The 24,785-nt window shown below is 36.9% G+C and overlaps 2 protein-coding genes across 4 annotated transcripts; both read left to right on the forward strand.

Annotated features, from left to right (window-relative positions):
• Window positions 1-24,416, forward strand: LOC105839816 (protein PFC0760c). 3 transcript variants are annotated; one of them, XM_028189016.2, is made up of 8 exons: window positions 1-6; window positions 15,225-15,228; window positions 19,932-21,435; window positions 21,547-22,829; window positions 23,131-23,244; window positions 23,573-23,723; window positions 23,914-24,099; window positions 24,312-24,416. In XM_028189016.2, exons 3-8 carry the CDS (start codon window positions 20,070-20,072, stop codon window positions 24,332-24,334), a joined length of 3,123 nt encoding a protein of 1,040 aa, XP_028044817.2. In that variant the 5' UTR covers window positions 1-6; window positions 15,225-15,228; window positions 19,932-20,069; the 3' UTR covers window positions 24,335-24,416. The 3 variants fall into 3 exon arrangements, with proteins under 3 accessions (XP_028044817.2, XP_028044815.2, XP_028044816.2); XM_028189014.2 differs by lacking the exons at window positions 1-6; window positions 15,225-15,228 and adding an exon at window positions 18,318-19,416 and having other exon boundaries at window positions 19,748-21,435; XM_028189015.2 differs by lacking the exons at window positions 1-6; window positions 15,225-15,228 and adding an exon at window positions 18,318-19,193 and having other exon boundaries at window positions 19,748-21,435.
• Window positions 2,104-18,159, forward strand: LOC105839807 (serine-rich adhesin for platelets; the record flags this gene model as incomplete). The annotated part of the gene is given in 16 exon segments (XM_012686359.3): window positions 2,104-2,253; window positions 2,609-2,800; window positions 2,930-3,217; window positions 3,770-5,314; window positions 5,669-6,604; window positions 11,803-12,141; window positions 12,263-12,490; window positions 12,615-12,979; window positions 13,150-13,534; window positions 13,978-14,034; window positions 14,509-14,831; window positions 15,096-15,333; window positions 15,619-15,818; window positions 16,094-16,266; window positions 16,343-16,507; window positions 16,764-18,159. Coding segments are annotated over 16 exon segments (5,508 nt in total). The 3' UTR covers window positions 16,787-18,159.
• Window positions 24,417-24,785: the final 369 nt, after the last annotated feature.

Below are 24,785 nucleotides of genomic sequence, written 5' to 3' on the forward strand. Positions count from 1 at the left end.
TATTAAGTACAATAAAAATATATATAAGAACCCACTTCCTTTTGCAAGCTTACGAGTATTTAAGTCAGATATAATCTCGTGGCTGTTAGTTAATTAATTTGTAGTGTGGATTATGTGAGATTAAATTTGATAACGAATGTCACGCGTTTATCGAATACGCTCGTTACATTATTTCTTTGTATTCAATCGAATTTAATAATTTTGCTCGCAAATGTTTTATCCGTTGTAATGATTTCATTTTTATTTTTGTTTTCATAGAAGTGTGACAAGAAATTTAATAATTACAATTGATATAAATTTTTATAATTAATTTAATGTATAAATATTTGTTTCTATAAATTTATAATAAACAGTAATAAAATAACTCTAAATTTACAGTCAATAGTTATTGCGTATCAAGTAATAATTTTATCTGGATATTTTTATATAAATCCTATTTTCGAATGTCGATGAAAGTTCCTTCTTTTATTCGTTGAAAGGGTAAAAGAAAAAACCCATACGTACAATCTTCTTATTCCTAGAGCGATTGGAAAGCACTGGGATTCCGTCACGACACGGCACTTAACGCCTTAATTGCGCATATTCTTCACGCGAACATCGAGAATCACGCTCCGTCGGCCTTCAACGAATTTTGAAACACGAAAGCGCGAACGTCAATGAAAAATCACGTCCGGAGTTCAGCGAGCGGAAGTAATCGGATCGAATTCTATGCATTTCGCCGTCATCTTGGACAAATTAAATGAGATCGCTGGAAACGCGCAACGACTGTTACGCGCACGAGCCCGGGCATCGTAGCGACAGAAATATCCAACCTTGACTTCCGTGCGCAATCTCTTTTTTTTCCGCATCGATTTCCTTCTACGGAGATTGCATTCCGCGCCGTTCGCTCCAGAACCGCTTTGAAAGGAGCTTAGCTCACTCTCCGCGCGAACGGTCAGAAGCAGATGGATCTGAAGCATTGCCTGCTGCTGCTGCTGCTGTTGCTGCTTCGTCGTCGTGTTGCTCGTCTCTGCAACGTGCGTGGTTTGGTACACGCCGGTAGGCACGATTGCCTTTCCATTCCGTTGAAATGATCGCGATGCCACGCGTGTCATAGATGTCACACGGGGATTCTATTGACTGGCGCGCGATGCAATCGGACGTATCGAAGTCTACGACCCCGGCGCGACAAGCTCGACCGAAGCCCGAGAGGCAGCTATCAGCGAATGCATCTCGATCTCGATGTGCCGTACCGTATAGACGTCCGCGATGATCGTCGGGAAAAATGCGATTTGAATCGCTTCAGAGCGTCTTGAGATCGTTTCTTTCAAAATCGCGATTAAACGTGTTCTTAAAACGCTTTATACACAGGAAAAAAAGTCAAATGTCAAATTAACTCTTACATATTCATATGAACGCATTCATTGTTTCATATATACGCAACAATATATAATCTTCTTAGAAGAATTTGAAAATTTTAAATTTCAACAATATTATAGTCTTATTGTCAAAATAACAATATCCTTTTTTTCCGTGTATTTATGGAAAAGAGTATAGTTATTTTTTTAATTGTTCAAGAAAGAGGATACAATACGATTCTGAAATATCGTGGAGATTATAGAGAGAATTTTGAAGATTGTTTTTTTTTCCGAAAAGCTTTCAATTTTTGCTATGAGAAGAAAGTGACATATTTTGAAATGGAATGCTTTCGGACATAACACACGTGTAACGGATATGACGCATGAACATAAACAAAATATGAAAATATTTGTGCGCAAGACGATAAACATTCCTTGAGAATTCAAGACGAACATCTGCTATAAATGAAAGTCTAACTAAGGCGAAATATATCTGTGATAAATTACTCGCATTGTCATTTATCTTTTTTTTTTCATTCTACTGAACACAGAAGAAAGAAGTCATAAATAGTTTCCGAGTTAAAAAAACAATCATAAATTATATCAACGATTCTCTTTTATTCTCTCTTGAAATTTTAAGTAATCAATTTGACTACTTCGTTAATTATACTGAATATAAGACATTCGAAACAGGCAAGCCTTATTATTATGCGATCGCATAAATTTTATGGCTTTTCTATTAATTTTTAACCATTTTTTTTTGCAGGAACAGGACATAGGATGGGCCGAGCCGTGCGAGCAGGTGTCATTCAACATTGAAGAGGAGGAGTATCTCAAAAAGCGAGAGAAGCAGGAAAACGGAAGGATGCCTGCTTCGTCGCAAACCGCCGCATCCGAGCGGCGAAATGAAAGGACGGTTAGTATTTGTTGCAAATGAGTTTTTTCTCCTCTTAAAAGTGTGACTATATTCAAAACAAGTTAAATATATACAAATAATAAAAGTTAAATTTAAAAAATGTTCATAATTTAAAAGAAGATTAATTTTACGGTTTTTAAAACAGATTTTTTTTATTTCTAATCTCTAACATTTCAAAAAGTTTGTTTATTTACACAAGGGAATTGTTCACAAATTATTTTATATTAATCTAAAATTATTGCTTAATTAGGCTTATGATTTCTATTCAAATATCTTATTTTACGATTTCAAATTATTCAATAATGTATGAAATGCATAGACAAAGTGTTAAATGTGATTTTCCGTTCATTCACAGCTGACGACGCACGAACCACCGAAATTGAAAACAACCTTAAAAACACCTCCCAAGCAAGCGACCAATCCTTTACAGTTCGTAAAAGTTGGACCATGTTCGCTGTATCGAACCGCACAGGAACAATTACAAAAAGTACAAGAGGTAAAGAAAATCAAACAGGAAGTCCGCGATGATCCGGAGGACTGGCAATCGGTGAGTTGCTTTCAAAGACATTATCTTATTAATAAAAAGGGAAAAGTATTACGATTTGGTTATTTAAAAAATTCTTAAAAGATTAATCGCGATTGTTTTTAGTAATGAAAGAAAATGTTCCGTTTGCAGAATTTGGATAACTGGAAGAGTAGCCGGAGGAAGCGGCAGGAACATATAATCGAGCGGGTGGTGGAGGTGAAGAAACTCGAGTTAGAGGAGCACGATCGTCAGCGTCGTCGGAATAAAACCTTCTCGGAGATGATGGAGGAGCGCGGTAACAGAGGCCGCAAGCTGAGCATTAGCTTGGCTATGTACAACGATGAGGATGCAAATGATCTCAGTGACCTCGGAATCGGTACTAGCAGCGGCAAGAGCTCGGTCAGCGGCGATACGCATGACGATACGCATAGTGTTTTGGTACGCATTTTATTCAAACTCATGCGTGATACGCATTAACTCGCTTTTATCGAGAAACATTATTTCTGATTCCGTTAAATCTATTAACATAGGTTCTGTGAGGAAAATTAATTTAAAAAAAATTTTTTTAATTATCAATTTATGTACTATAAATATCTTTTTTTAGAAAATTCGTTGCATTGATCACACAATTTTACATGAATTCATATAAATGTAAATTGTCATGATAAGAGTGCTGGCTTGTGAATTTAAAATTTATTGCTACGTTGCAAAATGATCTCATCGAATATTAATAATTTCATCGTATAGTCATATGACCGCTGTATATTCTTACATTTGTTTACGTTATATGTATCACCTACAAACATTTATTTAATCTCAAGTTACCCGTCGCCCGATCAATAGTCATTTCTATATTAGATCAACAGAAAGAGAGTAACATTACAAGTTAAACGTTTAAGTATAATTTCTACTGCGTAAAATAGATTATAGATATCTGTTGTCAGAGAACAACGACGTTCGATAACGTTATGTTTATTTATGAAATTATAGAGTGATAGAGACAGCGAGATTGAAAAGAGCCATTCGGATGTCGATAACGCTGCCGATATGACCTCATCTATGGTGACGAGTATTACAGCGTTGACGACAACGACGACGACGACGACGGCAACAATCGCGGCCACATCAGCAACAACGATTACATCAGCAACAACGATGCCGACGATAACGGCGACGGATACAAATACGACAATAGCATCGACAACGACGACAACGACAACGATTGCGACAGCGTCTACCGCGAGAAAAATGTTCGGTGGTAGTAGTTTTCATACCAATCTAAATCACAATCAGGAATATGATTCCGGTACTACCGGGACAACGAGCTCGCCCGAACCAGAAGAATATACATACGAAGGCGCCATTCGCGGTTATGTATCGAGAGTCTCGCAAAACATACCACGGAGATCCTTAACCGGGATTGATTCCAAGTTAGAGGCAGCAAAATCGTCGGTGAACGGTTCCAAGACGAACTTGAACGATGACAGTAGTAAGTCCCCGGTGTCGGTAGTCAAGGTAGACATACTAAAACGACGCGAAGTATTCGAGAAGGCGTCGCAGAAGAGCAACGATGGCAAGACGAACAACAGGTTGTCTGGTGACTTTACTGGCACGAAATCGATCAAGGAAAGACTGTCCAGTCTCGAGAGGCAAAAATATGAGACGGAGAACGGCGAAAAAGCCACTAATAAAACTCTTAACCGATTATCCGGCGATATGAGTTCTATCCGAGAGAGGCTCACCCACTTGGAAAAGCAAGCTTCGGAGCGAGAGAGCAAGAGTTCCGTTCACCGTAAGCTCAGCACGGAGGATGTAGAGACGGTGAGGCCTCTCAGAGAAAGACTGTCCACCCTCGAGAAATATAGTAGCAGCGACGAGTCATCGGTGCCAACTACGACGAATGAGTCGCGCTCGCATAACGGCGAGCTCACCGCCAGAACAATCAAGGATCGTCTCAGCGCACTGGACGTCGCCAGAGGCAAGGACACGACGGACAAACGAGGACCTGCGCACGTCGGCAAGCATCCACTCTGTTTCCGAGATCAAGAGAACAGGGTCGACACCTCGACGCCCAGCGAGAGGAGCTCGTCGCCCGACTCGGAGTATCGCGTACCGCGTGCCGTCTTTCATAGGAGTCTGGACTCCTTAGACGCGGACGCATCCAGCGGCCCAGACACCTTCGAGCGCGTGCAAAGCCTTGAGGAGCTCGATTATGCACGCCAGTATCCCGCCTCTTCGTCGTCCGCAGAGCTCCTGAATGATACGGACCGCGAAGACTCGGGTATTCACACCGCGGATGTAAGTTGTTCAGTCAGCCAGGCGGACGAGCCGATCGACGAAGAGATCGTGCAGCACGCCGGCGGCACGATTATCGAACGACGAGAACCCGTCGTCGAAGAAAGGATCAAGGTTACGTCTGTTGCCCAGGAGGATGCATCGACATCAGGCACGACAGTGGAAGCATCGAACAACGATACTGCAGCGGCTACTCACTCACAGTTCACCAGTCACCGAGAGGCAGTAGCAGTGAATAAGGTAAGGGAAATATTGATACGCTTTTGAAAACTTGCATTTCAAATGTCTGAAGTCCCACATTCGAAGAGAAAAAATTACTCGCATTTTTTCGTGACGATTTTTATTTTAGATCTGTACATCCAGAAAATAGCTTAAATCAAATCGTTATCAGTTGTTAATTGATATCTATATTTAAAAAAAAACAATTCCATTGCAGGCTAATGTATTTTTTTCTGATACTTCTATTCACACATGAAAAATCAGACATTGTACACTGTTTCTGTCTTAATACATTTTTCGTATTTTCCTTTCCTCCCTTTCTGGTTATGGGTTTTGGACAACTACATATTGGGTTGTAACTCTCTGATTCTGTAGGGTACTGCTGACATCTCTGAGGAACTATCAACTAACAAATCACAGCCGCAGACGCGCATAGAGACCATTACTAATTCTAATATACTTCGTTCGCATACTTCCGTGCCTCGCGCTATCACCACCCATCCGAGTCCCAAAGTACCTTCGCGAGAAACGACGTTGCCCGAAAGCTTTTCGAAACTACGCGCGTTCAGTAAAGACGCGGTCGAGTTCAAGACAGATTCCGAACCGAGTCTCAACGAATCTATAGTATCGGCCAGTCTGAAGCTCTGTATCGAACAACCGAGACCGAAATTCATTGGCCAGGCGAAGCGGCAGAATCTGTCCAAGGAACATCTCTCCAATCTCCCTCAACCTCAACCGTGCTCGGATACGATCATCCCTAGCGCGGAGACATACCAATTGTCGTTTCCTTCCGTCAGAGCGACGACGATTCCAACTAGTCTTTCTCTCGAGACCAGTCCGGTTTCCAAGCCCGCGTCCTGCCGCACCATATCCAAGATTCCCACCCCTCTGTCTCGCAAAACCACCAAGTCCTCGCCAACGAGTTCCGACACTGTCTTGACCTCGTCCGTCGGCAAAACTTCGCCCTCGAAGGCGCACAGCGCGAATAACAAGCCCTCGACGAGTCAGTCCCCCTGCCCGATTCGGAGAACGTCCGAAACGGCGACCGTCGCCGAGCTCTCCTCGCCCGTGTCCCCGCAAGCGAGTTCAGCGGAGGTGTCTCCGTCCTCACCCTCGTCGAGATTACCCTCAGCGAGCGTGCGACGCCACGAGGACACGCTGGTGCCTGCGGAACGACGTCGCACCGTGGTGGAGGTGTGCGAGAAGGTGGTGGTACCTCAGGGCAAGGCGCCCACGTCGCCGCCGGTGACGCCGTTCATCACGGTGAACCGCGTCAGCGCGGCGGACAAGCGGACAACCCCCGTCGCCGAGGTTAGAAGCGATCAGCAAGTCGGCAACGCCTCGAAAAATTCCTAAAGACGCGAGGGACCATCTTCCCCGACAATAACAACCGCGCGCTCGGTCCGCTCCTCCGCTTTTCGGTTCAGTTTCCAAGCCTTCTAAACAAGCCGTGCTAGATCATGTATGTAGAGCCGCCGTCTCGCCGAACGCGAGGGTGTGTCGAGGGTGTGAAACGGTGAGAGAACGAGGGTTCCAGGCCTCCATCGTCGCTTCGATCTTATTGTTAGCCGCGCGCCACCAACTATAGGCGTAGCGTCGTCGTAATGGCCGACTTTTCGGATGGGGATCGAAAACACGCGCGACGTTCCACGTCGGCTGTGCTTTTCTCCTTTTACATCTTTGTAAAAGTCACCGGTTTGAGAGTTCCGTTTCTCCCAGTTCTTCGGGACTCCGAGGGCTCCTCCGCGAGAGGGGATTATTATTATTATTATTATTATTATTATTATTATTATTATTATCATTATTATTATCTTTAAGGGATTTAGCGTTAACGAGCGCGAAGTTACGTAAACCTAGGCTACGTGCACCATCCGCTAGTCATGTAAATAGGCGCGACTCAGGTAGTCAGGTGCAAAGTTACAAGATAATCTCCGGTTACGATAACGTAGGCTTATGCAGATCGGGTTATGCAGAAGTTCTGCCATGAAACTACGCCGCTCTACGCGTTTATAACGGCGCAACGACTTGTAATAGAGCTCGCTATTGCGGTACTACCGATGCCTGCGACAAGTAACAGCAGGCAGCCTAGGCGCCATCGAATATATGCATATAAGGCGCTGTATAAGGAAGACGTAAAGGCGGCCGATCTCGACATTAATTGACTTTGATCGGCAGTTTAATTTTATCGCCCCCCGTTGCCGATTGTGCGGCGAGAGCAAAACGAACTGATCGATTAAAATTGACCGCCGATATCGACCGCAAGAGGGAATAAACCATTGTGATAACACTCCTCAATCGCTCCTCATCTTAATTACGATCGTGTATTAAGTCGAGTATGCCGATTAAACTGTCGGCGATATCGCGGAGCGTTTTTCCTCTGCGAGAAAACGCTCGCGACCGTTCTATAGCGAATTTTAAAGGAACTCGCCGACACTTGATGGCGCGATTACGACTAATTGTCATGGATTATAAGCGGTCGACCGAGAGGAAACGAACAACGATGAAATATAAGATACATTGACCAACGAAACCTGTCATGTCGTATTATTTTCTCATGTATTCTCACGTGGATTCACATCGCGCGGAATAGCAGATTCTCGTTTTGCTTTTTAACTTCTAACTTCTTTTTTTTTTACTATTTGTCTTTTATCACGTTATTAGTTATTATCGAAGAAAGATTAATCCGGATTGATTTTAAAAATTTCCGAAAATTTGTCTCTCTTCTTTTGAATTTATCAATTTATTATTTAACTCGGCGGAATTCAACAAATCAATTAATTCGTTTGTGACAACATGCATGTGCATACATCATAAATGTTTGACGAATTGTTTGCGGGACCCGTCAAGACGTTAAACAACATAAACTTGTCGTCGCAAATCTTGACGCAGCTCGTCTCCACGGTTAATAGGGCGCATAAATACGCTCTTTTAATAACAGCCAACGTTCAAAGTACGAGTATATCGGCCGCGAGACGCGCGGAGTCGGAGGTCAATCGTGGTGACAGTTAATTACTAATAAAGAACCGACCGTGGCGACCGTAAAAAAGAGCGATTATGTGAGGCCACGTCGCCGTCAACGATATTTCCATCAACGGTTGTCGCGCTCGTTTGTCGGCGCGCGGTCGCTTTCTTACCACCGCGTCTCTCAGTCCTCGATACGCCCGAAGAGGTAAGACGTCATGTACTCTTGATTGCTTCGAGCAAGCAGCGATTTGCTTGAGCTGTGTGTTAGACCCCCGTGTGGGACACCGTGTCGACGAACGGCTTCTTTTCCTTTTTTTTTTTCTTTTTTAGTAGATCCCAGAACGAATGGCCATTTCACGAGACACGCATGTCTGTACGAATAGCATAGCCCCGTTCGACTTCAGGGCCTACCTTCGAAAGTCGTCCGCGCGAAATATCGGATTTTCTCTACTTGTTGTAACAGCAAAATTTTTACCTTTAGAAAATCGTAGATTTTATCATAAATATATAATTTAATCGATAAATAACTGAATAATAAATTACTTAAGACGTCTGTCAATCTGAGAGAGGGAAAAAATAAAATTTTTTAATTCCTGCACATGAGTTTTCAACGTCGTTAAATTAGGAATCCGAAGTTAAATTTTCAAACTTTAAATTCAAGTTTATTATGATGAATTAAAATATTTAGAAATTAGACGTAGAACGTAGACGTAGAAAATTAGTACTTTTTTAAATTATTTTAATTTTTTCTTTATTTAAGTTTCAAAACTGATAATCGTAAACATGTTTATATTAGAATAAATAATTGAGTAATCTTACAACAAAGAGCATTTTTTTAATAACGAATGTAGTTAACATAGTATAACATACAGTGAATCATTTCATATTTGTCGTCTATCAAAGTTAAACACCCATAAAAGACGAAATGATTCACCGTGTCATCTTGCCAGAGAACATCCAATGTCTCTAATGTCTATTTCTACGAATGCAGATTAACTTTAATCTCGATTTAACTTACTCTTTATCTTTTTCCATAATTCTTACAGTGTTAGAAAATTAATCTTAATCTTAAGTTAGTGAAAATGGATATAAGACGTTGTGGAACGTCTGCCGGCCCTTTAATGATAACAGCTGAAAAAATAGTCCGAAGTCATCGCTGTAAAGGGATAGTTTCAATAACCTGAGGATAAAAATAGTGTTGAGGTCATTATCGATAGTGCTTTTTATTTTTGTCATTGTTGCTTATTAGAATTTCGGGCACACGCCCGATGTGTATCTGTAAGCGGGGATAAGGGTAGGCCCTGATCGAACTCCTTCCTTATCAGTCTTAGAATCGAATTCAATTGTATTTGGTGAATTCCACAATTGCGTTGCACCTGCACTCCATCGGAGAACTCGTGCCTCGATAGATGCGGAGGCTAGATAGCCCTCTTATCTCTCTTTTTTTCTATCTCTCTCCCCCTCGATCGCCGAAAGACGCCTCTTATCGTGCCGTGCGCCACAGCCGGCTTTAATCAGTCCGACAGCACCTGTGACATCACGGTGATCTAGCGACCGTGCGATTTTCGAGGCGTGTGCACGATCCGCCTTGCAATCACTTGAGAAAGTGAGCATAGTTTTTCCCTCCCCGTGTGCTCGTCAACCTGCATGCGATTTTGCGAGTATGCCTCGTGAGGTAAGAGGTACTACCGAACGGTTATGCGTGTGCGCGTGTATTAGTGTGAAGTGTGAGTTCCTTCTTTTTTTAAAATATAATTTTGCCGTGTAGTATTTGAAGAGATCACATGATCGAATTGCTTCGATCGACTTGGCACTTGTGATCTCTGGACAGCCTAAGAAACTCGTGGCTTGAGACGCTTTAACAGCCTCTCGTGTATCCACTTTTGAAATGAGAAAGAGTACTGAATAAACTTTTTAGCTTATAGTGACGTTACTTACATATATAGAAGTGCAGTGATTCTTTATTTAAGATTATTTTGCTTGAAGAAACGGAGTAGAAATGAGAAGAGTTGTAGAGGGAATGAAGTTTCTTTTGAACCTATTAATTCTAGACTGATTTATATTAATGTTTGATTAACTTTAATTAATTTCTACACAATTCTTCTGCATTTAATTCGATTAAAATCGATCGAACGTTTCTCTTATTTTGTATCTTATTTAACGTTTGTTCGCATCTCTGAAGCTTCTTTCTTTTCAATAGCTTTTGTGATCTTGATTTTGTGAGCTTTATATTTTCTTTTAAAATTCAAGGGAAGAACTTTACACACAGTGCATGAAAAACATTCACACCATTTTTTGACACATGATTGACAAGCTTCTATCCGACGATGCCTTACCGATCACGCATCGTCATTCAGCAAGTTATTTTTCTGCAATATTTGTGTTAAAAATATTCTACAAAAACAACACACGCCAATTATGCGAAGATTTTGCAACGAACCGCATGTAGTAATTAAGATTACGTGCGGCAACACGTTCTTTTCCACGAGGAATTCGCGATAGACGAGATTAATCTCGTACAAGATCGATCTCGTCGCGATTGTGATGAGATCCGTGATATGATGCACGTGAAAGATACAAGGGGCTCTTGATCGTATATCGTCGTTACTCGGATCGTTACCCAAAATCAGTGCTTCTCGAGTCCGTTAATATCGTAATACGTCTTTATAGAGGCGCGTCAAATCGCGGAGAAAAGCGCACCTGATTGCGAAGATCCGCGAGACTCATCGGACGTGTGGCAGCATTACGCAACATGCGTCGGCCTGGTAAAATGCGCCCGCATATTCCCACAGCAGGAATTTCACATCTGCGCGAGACATTCTCCCGGTGGTTTTTTTTTCTTTCTTTTCCCGCAACCATTACGCTGCTGGGAAGACACGCCGATCACAATTGCGGTAGAGTACAACGTCGAAATGCACGGTATTGCATTATCATGTCACTTAACGATTGCATCATCGGTTTCGCGACGCAGATACGCGAGCCTCAAAAAACTCAGGGAGCCTCAGTAATCTCAACTTGAAAGTGTCGCAATACCGATTTCTTTGCCATTGCCATTTTTTGCAAATGATATGATTATTTCGCGTTAATTAACGATATAACTTTTACCGCTGTTTGATATTACAAAACATTTTCTATTTACTTTTTAAATAATTCGAATTAATTAAAATAAGAAGCAGGGAAGCAAATTGCGATATTTTTTAATTATATAATTTAATACCGCAGTATTAAATTTCTCCGCGTGTCACGATTGTGATAATTTTAATTACAGTATCAATTTTTTTCGTATTTTTGGGACGTTAATTAGTTCGTTGAGAGGAATTTTTTTTATGTCTTTGAACATTAATAAGTGTGATGGATATATCGAAAGACCGAAAATGTCCTTTTTAATCAGAATTTAATCTTGATCTTCGCGGATTTGAGAAACACCATTCTAGACCATCATCCGTTGATTTGCATAGAATGTAGCGTTGCAAAATCTCAGCACACGGCGCGAAACTACATTTTACATATCTCGCTCTCGGCTACACTACGACTCGTCTCCTCAGGAACGGATCGTTATCGAGAAAGCGGATCGAGAGGAGGAGACGGCGACCACCGTGGCGAACCGCCCAGCGGCTCCTGCAGTCGAGCACAAGCAACAGGAAACGACGGAGACGTCGGCGAGCATCGGGATGCCTGCCGTCGCCGCCGCCGCCACTACCACCGTCACCACGAACAAGTGCGACGTCGACACCGACGTGCACGATGCGTCTAACGCTACGGTCGCCACGCCGACAGCTGACCATCCGCTGGAACGACCGACGAACCTGAGTTTAGCCAAGCAGGAAGCCAATTTGACCGACGCAGTGAATAATCCGAGTCCAACCTCGCCGATTTCCAAACAAGTTAGTTTTAAAGTCCTACATCATTGACTCATTCCTTTTTGTGCGACGTAGAATTGCACGACGTAGAATTGACAACTCATGAAGCGGCATTTGCAACTCAAATGTTGTTTGTTATTTGTAGATTCTACCGTTAACTCTGTCCAACGACGAGGAGATAATCGCCGCTCAACCTTTCCTTCTAAGCCCACCAACGAGTGTAGAACCCCCGAAGGAAAAACCACCGCCGCCTCCAGTGGATGTAAGCGACGATGAGAACCCTCCGCCGGAGCCACTCAAGAGATTAAATTCTACTCGTAGAATTAAGAAAGAGTTGCGCACGAGACGCTCTGATTTTCTCGGTATTGAGGGGGTAAGCGCGAAAATCTGCCATTCTTTTTTATTTATGATATATATCTTAGTTTCTCCAAAAATAATTATTTATGTTAAACCAACAGTTAAACGAAAAACATTCTCTATGTTGATTTTGTCAATAGCAGGTCAACGACGATGATCTCGAACCCGAATTGGCGCTGACGAAACCACCAGACATGGCGGCGATTCTCGCCGAAGAGAGACGCATTGAACAACTTCACCGTCGCTCGTACGACACCGACAGTAATTATGAACAAGATTCGAGCCACGAGAGAGATTCCGGGGTCGAATTAGGACACGTCGAGGATTGGGCGAAGCAACCCGTCAGCCCTGACATGTCGCAGCATAGTAGGCAGAGCAGCGAGCCTTTTGGTGCCAGTGTGACTTCCTCCGAGGAGGATGAAATAACAAAGAAGGAGCGGGAAATCATCGAGGTCCTTGAGAAAGAAGAACAGTGGCGATACGGCGACAATCACGAATACAACAGGTACAGTAAATTGTCGATATAAAAGACTAAAAAAACATTTTTTTTTAATATATTTAGAAAATAATCCGAAAGATCTTAAGTTTTTTAAGTATTTTTTTATTCATTAAAAGAATGGCTTAATTTATATTGGAGATGGATAAATTGTTAATTACATTGGTGTGACGCCACAGTGACTTAGGGGAAAGACTGGCTCATAAATTACGTGAACTTGAGGAAGAAAAGATGCAGCTGGAGAGGGAGGCAATATTGCGCTGCAACGAGGACGCGTTTCGCAAGAAGGACGACAGTACACGCAAGCAGGAAGATTCTTCCTCACACGAGCAACTGCAACAGCAACATGATGAGACAGCGAAACAGCGGGAGATCCAAGCTCGAACGACGGAGGAGGAAGCAAAGTACGTCGGAGACAAGCGAAAAGACGAGAAGCTTGAGATGCAGTCAGAACAACTGAAGATGCAGAACGAGATCAAGGAGAAGGAGCGAAGAGTCGTTGATGCGTGTCGTAAGGAGGAGATGCGCATTCGAACGATGGAAAGTCAAATTCGCGAGCAAGAGGTAAATCGAATTCATTTGGTTTTGTATTCTTCAAACGCGAAACTAACTAAAAGGAAAAAAAGACTGATTTTAGAAGTAGGTAGTGAATTTAAGTATTTGTTTATTTTTCGAATATATTCTTTTTGTGACATTTCTATTGAATCTTTTTTTTTTTTTTTTTTTTTTTTTTTTTTTTTTTTTCCCCGGAAAAGAACTATGCACAAATTTCTTCTTGCCGAGGCACGCATTTATAACCAACGTAGTTTGGAAATATTATTCTTCAGGCAATGTTATTCTTATTTTTTTGTTGATATCTCTTTACTTTTATTTATACATTGAGAAAAATTATACGGCAGTACACATTTATTATTGCGACATCGCCCGAAGGATTTGAGTTACATTCAGTATGGTGCAAATCAAGTAGTGTAAATATTGATAGAGGGATCGTTGCTAATTATTCACAGAACAAGGCATTGGTCGGTGCTGGGTTGAGCAACAACGAAGATGAATTTCCTTCCGGGGTAAGACAACTTTTGTCTTCGCCACTGTTTTAGTCGCTTGTTTGCACGGAACTCTTTTACATAAATATTTCTATAGAAATTGTATATACTTTTATTACTATCTCTATTAAATTTCTTTGAATGATCTTAACTAATCACAAATATGTCACTTAACAAAGAAATATTTAATTTTATTATATATTATATACATATATATTAATACATAATAATATGTTAAATACGAATATATAGAATATTTCACTTAACAAAGAAATATTTAATTTTATTTATATAGATAATAACATATATATTATTAAATATGTTTATTTATGAACTTAAAAATATTTAGAATTTTTAGTAACAATTGTTTCTATTTAAAAGAGAATAATTAACACGATAGAATTCAAAATAGATACATTTAGTATTACATTAATATTTTAACATGCATGTAAAGATACCGAATGCAATTATAAATATATTACGATATCCTTTTAGGAAGTGTTACGAGTAGAAAGAGAACTTCTGCAGTTGGAGCAAGAAGAATTAAAGAGACAACGCAATAATTTGGCCTATCGCGAGCAAAAGCAGCTCAGATTAGCAGAGCAGTTACAAGAACAGTGGAAATCCTTGCAAGACGTTGCACAGAATTCTATTAAAAATGTGCAACAGTACAAATACCATACTCCTGCGATGAATTACAGATCTTCAATGCCAAACTTGCAGTTTCAAGATGCACCGAGAAGAAGACCGCCACCACCACCGATTCCACTTTCTAAACCACGTATGCTAGATCAGAGACAAAGAGATGTTACAATCAAGTAAATACAATAATAAATTATTTTACACATTAATATTTGTTATTATCTTTATTTTATTTTATTTTATTTTATACATGTATACACACACACACACACAAATATATATATATATATATATATATATATATATATATATTGTATATACAATAAATATTAAATTATATCTAAATTAAAGTAAAATTTTTTTATGATAATAAGATGGAATATACATGTAACATGGTAATTGATATTATTGAATTTCTTTATTTAATTTTGAATATTTAGGAATAGCCGTATACCATCCGCGGATTCGATTCCTCAACAAGTGGATGCATCGATTCGGGAGAACGCAGCGACAACACTCGGGAATCATACTGGTCAACAAATGTCCAGGCAAACTTTACAGGCATTAAGCGCAGTACCGCGTCCACGAATTGTTCAAGGTGATCAGTGGGTCCAGCGAAGAAAGAGTGACGTGCCAAGAAATGCTCACGATGTAAACTATCAACATTGGCTTATTCAAGTATGTATTAGAATTATTTCTATTAATTATGGTAAACATTTTCTTTACGTAAGTATATGTAAGTCCACAATTTTTAAGAATATATTAAATCTATTAAATTTATTGAAATAATTTATTATTGTTGAAATAAGGTTTTATATTTTTATTTCCTTTTTTGAAGATTTAATTCTTTAATTATTCTAATTTTTACATTGCATAAAAAATATTTTTAATAAAATTGAATACTTATTTAGAAATGTATAATAAAACAGATAAATTCCTATTATCTTAATTATTTCTTGACAGGAAGCAGAACAAAGGAGGATTAATGAGAGAAACCAACGATCACCGGCGCGAAAATCTCAGCCGCATGTAACTTGCACTTCCGTACCATATAACGCTCCAATTCGAACAGATAGCAAACCGTTACCAGATTCTATTATACAAACTTTAACGCAAAGGGTACAGAATAAAACGCAGGAAAAACCTCTTCTAACAAAGCGAAGGTAAATTAATATTTGGCGATTTAAGAAAGAATGCATTTTACTAACTGTTACAGACATATTTATTTTATAATAAATGCATAAATTTTTTAATAATAAACTGTAGAACATGTAATATGTATAACTGTGCACGCGCGCGCGCGTGTGTGTGCGTGCGTGCGTGCGTGCGTGCGTGCGTGCGTGCGTGCATGCGTGCGTGCGTGTGTGCGTGTGTACGTGTACATAACTAAGTTTTTTAAAAGTCTTATTTTTTAGGATTAAAAACTTTTTCTTTTCAGGCCGGAGCAAGTTCACAATCAAGAACACTTGACTGTGCAACATCAATCGCCACAGTATATGGTACAATCTCAAAAAACCCAACATGTGCCGATTGCGAATAACAACGGAAATCAAGAAAAAATGTTGAGCGTGAGCGGGAAGAAAAAGTGCTCTCATTGCGGAGAAGAATTAGGTAATTTAGTCAATTAAAACTACAAAACACTCTTTTATTAATAATATTCTTTATAAATATCCTTAAAATCCTTTAGGTCGAGGCGCTGCGATGATAATCGAGAGTCTACGATTGTTTTATCATATGGAATGTTTCAAATGTTGTGTATGCCATGTACGCCTCGGCGATGGATTGATGGGAACAGACGTGCGCGTCCGAAATCACAAACTCCATTGCCATAATTGCTACTCCAGTGACGATGGTACAAACATTTAATTCTATTTAAAAATCATTAAATATAAATTATACAATCAAACGCTTTTTGATTTCGAGAATATATAATAAAATATTGTCCTTAAAACAACTAAAGAAAAATTTCATCTCAATGTTTGTTAATACATTGAAAGTTTTATGTTAAAAAAATATAGTTATTAAAGTGATTGTTAATACATGAATACACAAAAACGTCTCGAAAGGGTGTTTTTATTTCAGAATTTATATTACTGTCAAATTTTCAGGTGTCAAGTTCAGTTGTGTGTAGAAGCCTGGTGATTAACGGAATTACACTAATTAACTTGATTTTGATTGTATCGTTTTTCGACTGTATCTTAAGATTTTTATAATCGATCGTTCGTTCGTTTGTTGAATTACCTTTATTTAAAAATGTCATGTCGACATGGCATAAAATAAATTGCGTAAATGTAATTTTTTGACAGGTCAGGAAGAGGAATGACACCACTGTTCGCCGCGCGATATATTATATTTTCCGTAATTTTTATTCAAGGTAGTGAGTTCAATACATGTATGCAATACTGTTTCCACCAACTAACACGAACCATACGTGAAGAATGTATATAAGATGTATTTATGTAATTAGTTATAGAAATAAGAATTCATAATTGTTGAGATGGTTTAATGTAACTGGCGTCACTTTATTGATGCTGTATATTTTTGTAATATAGTTCTCTATTTATTTTACCAAGTATATCTAATTTACAACAGTTATATAACAAAATGCGCGCGATTTTATTTTCTTAAGCGACATCTTCGATTATTTCTTTATTTTTATTGTGAAAGCGATTAGGTATAAGATTAAGTCTCCGAGAGAATTAAATTTTTGACTTTGTGGAGATCGATAATTACAAACAGTGGCGGATTTAGTAATATGCTGAGAGCATCGACATATTAAGATAGACTGCTTACGAGGCATAAAAATCCTAGAAGTTAAGGGTATCCTGTGGGAAAAGTATAGCGTGATAATAACGGTATCTTTTTTTTTAATGGGCGCGACTTATGCACCAAATATTAATATTAATAGCCGTGTCCCCATTAGAGCCCCCCCCCCTTCACTATATTCTTTATCAGAAAAAGATAGCACACCAAAATACTCGGTCTATCTTTTTCTTTGTGGTGTACACCTCGCATTATCTCATAAGCAATCTATTATCTTAATATGACTGAAAGGCTCCTGACATAAATGGGCTAATATTACTTTTTAAATTAAAATTTCCATTCAATTTTTTTCTCTTACGAATTTTAAAAAACTTATTTTGTCAATGCTAATCGAGAGAAAAACTATGTTAATTTTTTTGTGTGTATTATATTTCTATTTTTAAAATATAACTTGGCGTTAAACACTTTTTTATGTTAATAATGAAATTACATATCTACAAATTCTTCTAGATCTTGCAAGAATATTAATTTAGATCCGCCATAATTGATGAAAATGCAGTTTATATCAGTATTTCCGTACATACATCAAAATTGGCTCGATGCGATCGTGTGAACAAAAATATCCCCCATTCGCTTTCCATAATTTTATCAAAGACATGTTACGTTGTGAAATGTTATAACATACGCATCTCGTGTTAACGTAATTTTATATTATTAAAGAGAATAAATATAAAACAGATATAAAATTGCTTTTCCATGAAACATTTCCTATCTGTTCTACAAATCCTGTATCAGAGAGAATGACCATCCCTTTTTACTCATAAAGTTGTAAATCTTTCGATTAAATTTCAACATGAAAACGTTTTCATTCTTTTCTAAATTTTTCTTTAATCCGAACATGTGAGTTCTTTATCAAGAGACACGATGCCAAATGAATGGCAACAATTCTTGATATTTCTTGTATAGTTCTGTGCTTTGGTATCATTTTTAGACAGAGTTCTGGCGTTTAAACGTGTGCATATACTTTTATATACCCGAAATCAGCACGACCCTTGAATGAAGGTGTTGTGTTCGACAGTTATGACAATTCCGGCGACAATTGTCGATAATTTTTGTATAATTCTGTGCTTTGATATCGTTTTTGAACGGAGTTCTGGAGGTTAAATTTTTAATTATTCTAATTTTTGTTATACATTGCATAAAATTGTTGTTTTATAAAATTGAATTCTTATCGATATGTATGTACATATTTTGATATATGAAAAAATATGCGTAACGTGTTTCGCATCGAATGGAATTTTTAAACGTTGCTAATATCAGAGAGAAGCCTTCTCTCTGCTGATATAGAGACCATAGAGTGTGTTCAGGCCTTCAGAGAGACGCTATCAGCATCATCTATCTTTGTTCTACTTTTAATGAGTAATGAAGATAGACTGATTTCTTGGCTGCGTTCCATTTGGCGCTCACACTCACACCGCTGTGAGGGGAGCATCATTTCATTTTTGTTGTTCATCATGATTAAACAAGGACAAATGATGTTTACAAGCGCTGTAAGCGCCAAAGGGAACGCAGTCTTTGTTGGTTACCGATAGCGTGGTAGCGTCTCCCCGAACGCACTCATAATTGATCATGTTTTGATTCGCCTGTCGCCATAATATTGATACATTTATCTTTGCATCTTAATATTTGATTTTATTTACAAATAAACATTGTTTCTAACAAGCATAAACCGAATCGTCCGTGTCCAAAGAGACGGGTGTCTTACAGAAGAACAAGTATATGGTAAAGGCATGATAGTCATCCTAACCTAGTCATCAACTTCAATGCAACTTTAATCCCGCGCAGGGGTGACCGTACCATCATTTGGGCATAGTGAACCTACGCGGATCCGAGCTCATTATTATACGGACAAACACATACACATATTTACATAACAGTGTAATAAAACCAGTGAAAGAGTCTGAGAGAAGTCCCGGTGTTATACGTGCCGCAGATCTGGTACATTAAGCTCTCAAAACAAAAAATTAATGCAAGATCTACAATGTCACAGGAGTAATGGAATAAGGAGTAAGAGTAACAATTGACTAATTAAAAACCAGGAGTAAACGAAATGGCAAATCTCATTTCATATTTTTTCTTACTCCTACTCCATTACTCCTGCTGACATTGTAGATCTTGCATAACGATTACTATCTTGCTTTGCAAGACAGTGACAATTTTTTCTTATAAAACTATTCTTTTTACGCACTCATCGATTCAATATATTTTTAATAATATTTAAGCTGAGCGGATTAAAGTACACATTTATCTCGTAATTTCATGCTTTTAGATCTAAACTAAAAATGGAACAGGCTTTATGTTCCCACAAGAGCATCACATGGGAGATCACGGACAATTCTGTCGCAGGCAGAATGATCGACAACTCTTTGATGCATAAATTCAAACAATTGCGGAGAATTCGAAGGAGAACTAAAGTGCTCAATGCTGAAATAAAGAAAGACTGCGGCATGAAGGAGTACAAACGTTACATAGAACTAAAGACTAATGTGCTACGAAACGTGATAAATGACACCGACACTAGTGATAGTAGCAATCTCACTGACGTTGACTATGATATTATATATAGCTCGCCATCGAAACGGGCTAAATATATGACCAAGAATTCCGAGAGGTATCGTTTCACCAGTGAAGAAGAGTGTGAAAGCTACAAGAGGCTAAAAGGCTGTAAAAAGAGAAGTAGCAAAGACAGAAATATTAAAAAAAGAAAAGAAACAAAATTGTCCCAGGTGAAGCATACTTCAGAATCTGAAGAATGTGTCAACACAGGTTGGCAACAAATTGTAAAACATGACAGTAACATATCACGTAATTTGCAAAAACAAATGCACACAAGTACCTTGGATAATGAAGAAAGCATTTTGGAGGATAATAATCGTCTTGACGTTCGATCTAGTGAGCAAGTTTTTTCTTCACAACTCGTGTCTGAAAATTGTATGACATCTGCTGTAACAAAATCTAGAAAGAAACACACAAAGCAGGAGCACAGAGATTCTAATGCAATGGACAATGAATTGAATTGTAAAGATAACACAGTATCCAATAAAACAAAATGTGTAGGAAAAAGAAAAATACGGAATAACAAAAATCAAAGTGTGGCAATCAATATTGAATTTAATTCACATGATTCAAAGTATCGGCCGTTAGCCACTGAAGAAAATAATGAGTCAAAGAGTGAATTAAACACTCTTGTTAGATCAGAAGGTAACGATAATAAATTAACAGTAATTAATAAAAATTTAATTAAGAATCACAATGATACATGTGTAAGTCACAGACCAGAATTATTAAAGAATGTTAAAAGGAATTTGATATCTGTATTGGAAACAGCTGATGTTGCAAATAGTGATAAGGATGTTGAAACAGATAAAAATGTAGACAAAGATGAATTAAATTATGATCAGTTATATTCAGCCATTGCAATTGTTGATCAACACAGTACACTGTTAAATAAAATACAAACTAAGAAAAAAGATTTATCGCCAGATGCTTCATCACTAGACCAACAAAAAGATTCTGGAATCGATGAAGATACGCAAGATAAATTTGTCAAAGGCAAAAAATGTAATAATAATATTCCAATGACCCAGAATATTAAAAAAAACATAGAAAAAATACATATTTCCTCTCAACGACTGAAGAAGATTGACGAAGTAGTTGAAACAATGAAAAATTGTAAGGAGAATGTAAAGGACGTGCATTTGATATTTAACGATGACATTTTAGAAAAACAAATTAGTGAAGAAAAGCACAAACATTTTACAAAAGCAAAAGATTCAAGTGACCAACAGTTGCTATCTCCTGAAAAAGATGACATAAAGGATGCTTATTCAGAGTCCTGTGATCATATTCAAGAGAAAGAAGATAACAGAGAAGCAAGGAAGCTCGCTAGAGAAAAAATCTCTCTTAAATTAAGTAAGGTCGATAAGGATGCAGGGGTTTCTTCAGTTAATCACAAAGGTAAGATACATATTCTAAAAAGAAAAAGTGATTAAAAACGGATGTGGGTTTTTATTTTATTTTAGAGAGAATTACATAAAGAAGCGTATTTCAAATCTTACAATGTTTCAGAAAAACGAGATAGCGAAGAAGAAAGGGAGTCCTCTGGAATAACAATAAATTCTCATCAATTAAATCAGAGTGGCGATGTCATAGAGATTTATGCGACAAATCACGAAGATCAAAATCATTCTTTACAATCAGAAAATTTGTGCGATATTCAAAAGCAAACTCTACTATCTTCTAAAGAAAATCATATGAAAGATGTACGTTTCAACGAAGAGAAGGAAGAAAAACATTTCTTTCAATTAAAACAGACTGATAATAATACTAATATGCAATTAACAAATCAAGAAGATAAGACTTGCATAGAACTAGAGATTACACATGATACACAAAAGCAGCATTTGTTACCTAAAGTTACGTGTACTGAAATTCTCGACAGAAGATATAAAATAATCGACAAAAAAGATGTCGAAAATAATATTGAGAACATTGATAATATTAATAATAATATGGACGCTGTCAATGAATGTATTCCAAAAAAGAATGAATTAATACATTGTCCAGATGTCATCAGTGAGCAAAAAATAGTAATAAATGAGGAAGAGGAAATTGATACGCCATTATTAAATGAAAAAGATAATGAAGAAGATAACATAAATTATATGTCGCCTCAAACTAGAAAACGACTTGAGCAGCAAGCGAAATTGAATCTAGTTGTGGACAGTGATTCCAGTGAAAGCGATGACGATTATGTAATCACTAAAAGATCGCGACACGTTAATAATTCACATACAAACTGTTACAGCGAAGATAAATTGAATGATGAAACCAATGGCACTTCTAAACAAACGAAAATAAACATTTCAGACGGTGAAAATATTTGTGAGGACATTTTTGTACACAAGGAGGCTACATCAAAAGTAGTAGAACTGGAATCAACGAATATAAAGGAAAAAATAAAGAAAAAAGCAGAATCGATAACAAGATGTACAAATGAAAATAACGATTCGTTTCAATTTACGACAAACAAAGATCCACTAGAGGAAACGCAATATTATGAAAATGTATATAATGATGATGACCAAAACCAAAATGGAAACTTTCAACCAAGAGTTTCTGAAAACAATGTTACGTGCAATGACGAGGATTCTATTAATCAACTTCAAAGACAGAAACAATCTTCTTTGTCAGATAAAGAAAATATGTATAGTAAAAATAATCAAAATGAACAAATAATAAATACTGAACTTGGAACGAGACATGCATCTGAATATGAGCAAAGTACACAAACGTCAACCAAATGTTTAAGTGCACAACTTAATATCTCTAGCCAATATAGACCATGTAATGTAAGTAACTCCAAATGATACTATATGATACTAGAATTCTTGAAATATATTTTTATAAAATGTATAAATTCTTTTCTTTTTTTATTTGTTAAAAAACTAATACGTTAAAATACAATGTTTTGTATATATAACAGAATAGTATAAATTAATTAATTTAGGACAACTAAAAATGAGTTAAAACAAAAAGATAAACATATTTTATATTTTAACACATTTAACATATATATTAATGTTTATAAATACGAATGCAACTTTTAATTTTAGTATTTGGAGATTTATAATTTACTTATTATCATTTTAGTTACAACAGCTAGTTGAAGATCAACAATTACTTGTGGAAACAATACCAGCGAGTTTTACATTGACCGATATTTCTGAGGACGAAGAAGCTTTTCTCTTAAACATTCCAAGCAAGGTTTATACTTGTCATTTTTTTTCGGTTTTTATAAATCTTGTATGCTTTGCAGAAATGAGATTCTATTAGTTTAATTTTTAAAGAAATTGAATATTATGGCAAGTATCTTTATGCTTGTCATAATGTTAAGATTTTTAATTTTTATTTTCTATTTATATATAAAAATAAATTTGGATAACTGAGATAATTTTAGTATTACATATATTATGCAAGTTCAATTTTTTCAAAATGAAGATATCAACTTATAAATCCAGTAATCTAGTAGAAATTTAGTAGAAATGTTTTTTTTTATAATCAAAGTTAATTCTTAAATTAAATTACTCTATAGGTAGTGCAATGCAACTTGCAAGATCAAATACTAACAATAAAAACAAAATCGATAAAATTCAATGAAATTAAGTATAAAATTGTTTGCAAAGAAGTGAGTACTACATCTTGCATTTTTGCTACTGGTAAAACTCGAAAACCTTACAAGATAGGTAAGTAATTTTTTTTCAATGAGAATATATTACATTTCACATATTTAATTATACAAGTTAATAAATTTCCAGAATGAATTCCTAATAGAAATAATATATATATAAATTGCTCTGCAAATCATTTTTTTATTTTATCTTTTATTGAATGTGTGAAGAACTTTCCTATAACTTACATTATCATATTTTACAGTAAATATTAAAAATATTAGTACTATTACTGTACGAGAAAAATTACAAGATTCGAGAAAGTCAGACGTATCAAATTCTTCTATTACTGTTTCTCCTGTATCAAAATCGCTAAAAAAGAATCGACGAATAGATAAAATACATGCAAACGTGCAAAAAATCTCAAAGCGCAAGAAGTGCAAACTAAAAGGTAACTTAATTATTATAATCACAATATTAACATTAGATATAATAAAGCGATTATTTTCTTTTTAAAATTATTCTATTTAAATTTTCTTGGAATTATGCAATCAATCAAAAATTCCTATTTTTTATAATTTTTCTTATATATATATATATTTTTTTTTAAGTGTATAAAATTTCTTCACCAATCTGATATAATTGCAAATAATATTCTTTCAGATTCTAAAACAGGATGTCTGTGATGAAGAAAGGATAAATAATATTATTTAATTTTCATAAACCTTATCTGTAAAAAATAATTAAAAAAGATGTAAATATGTAAAATTGACTTATTTATTATTAAATTATTTCGTATACTTACAATTTAAAAAAGCTTTTTCTAAAGAGAAGTCTGAAAGCGATCACGAATTAGTTGAAAATTTTTTTAAGCATTTCTATTCATTTTATAAACATAGAGGCACTCTAAAATCATAGCAGTTTTCATTATCAGACTTCTCTCTGCTTTTATTTTGCGCATGATTCTTGATGAACATTTAACACAAACATGAATAAACTTTTCATAATTACAGTTGATAATTGTTATTCGTGAATTCACAAATGCATGTTCAAAAACATAATTTGCACTTCATGAACTTTTCTTGCAAAATATTTTTCAAATGACTTAAAATATTTCTATTATGAAAAAAATATGAG

Source organism: Monomorium pharaonis, chromosome 4 (assembly GCF_013373865.1).
Source record: "Monomorium pharaonis isolate MP-MQ-018 chromosome 4, ASM1337386v2, whole genome shotgun sequence".
NCBI lineage: Eukaryota > Metazoa > Arthropoda > Insecta > Hymenoptera > Formicidae > Monomorium > Monomorium pharaonis.

Bases quoted from the DNA above. Each gene is read 5' to 3' on its own strand.
- LOC105839816 (XM_028189014.2), top strand. From the start codon at position 19,761: ATGGAACAGGCTTTATGTTCCCACAAGAGCATCACATGGGAGATCACG. The intron at 23,724-23,913 runs GTAAGTAATTTT...CATATTTTACAG, and splicing joins TCGAAAACCTTACAAGATAG to TAAATATTAAAAATATTAGT. The intron at 24,100-24,311 runs GTAACTTAATTA...ATATTCTTTCAG, and splicing joins CAAGAAGTGCAAACTAAAAG to ATTCTAAAACAGGATGTCTG.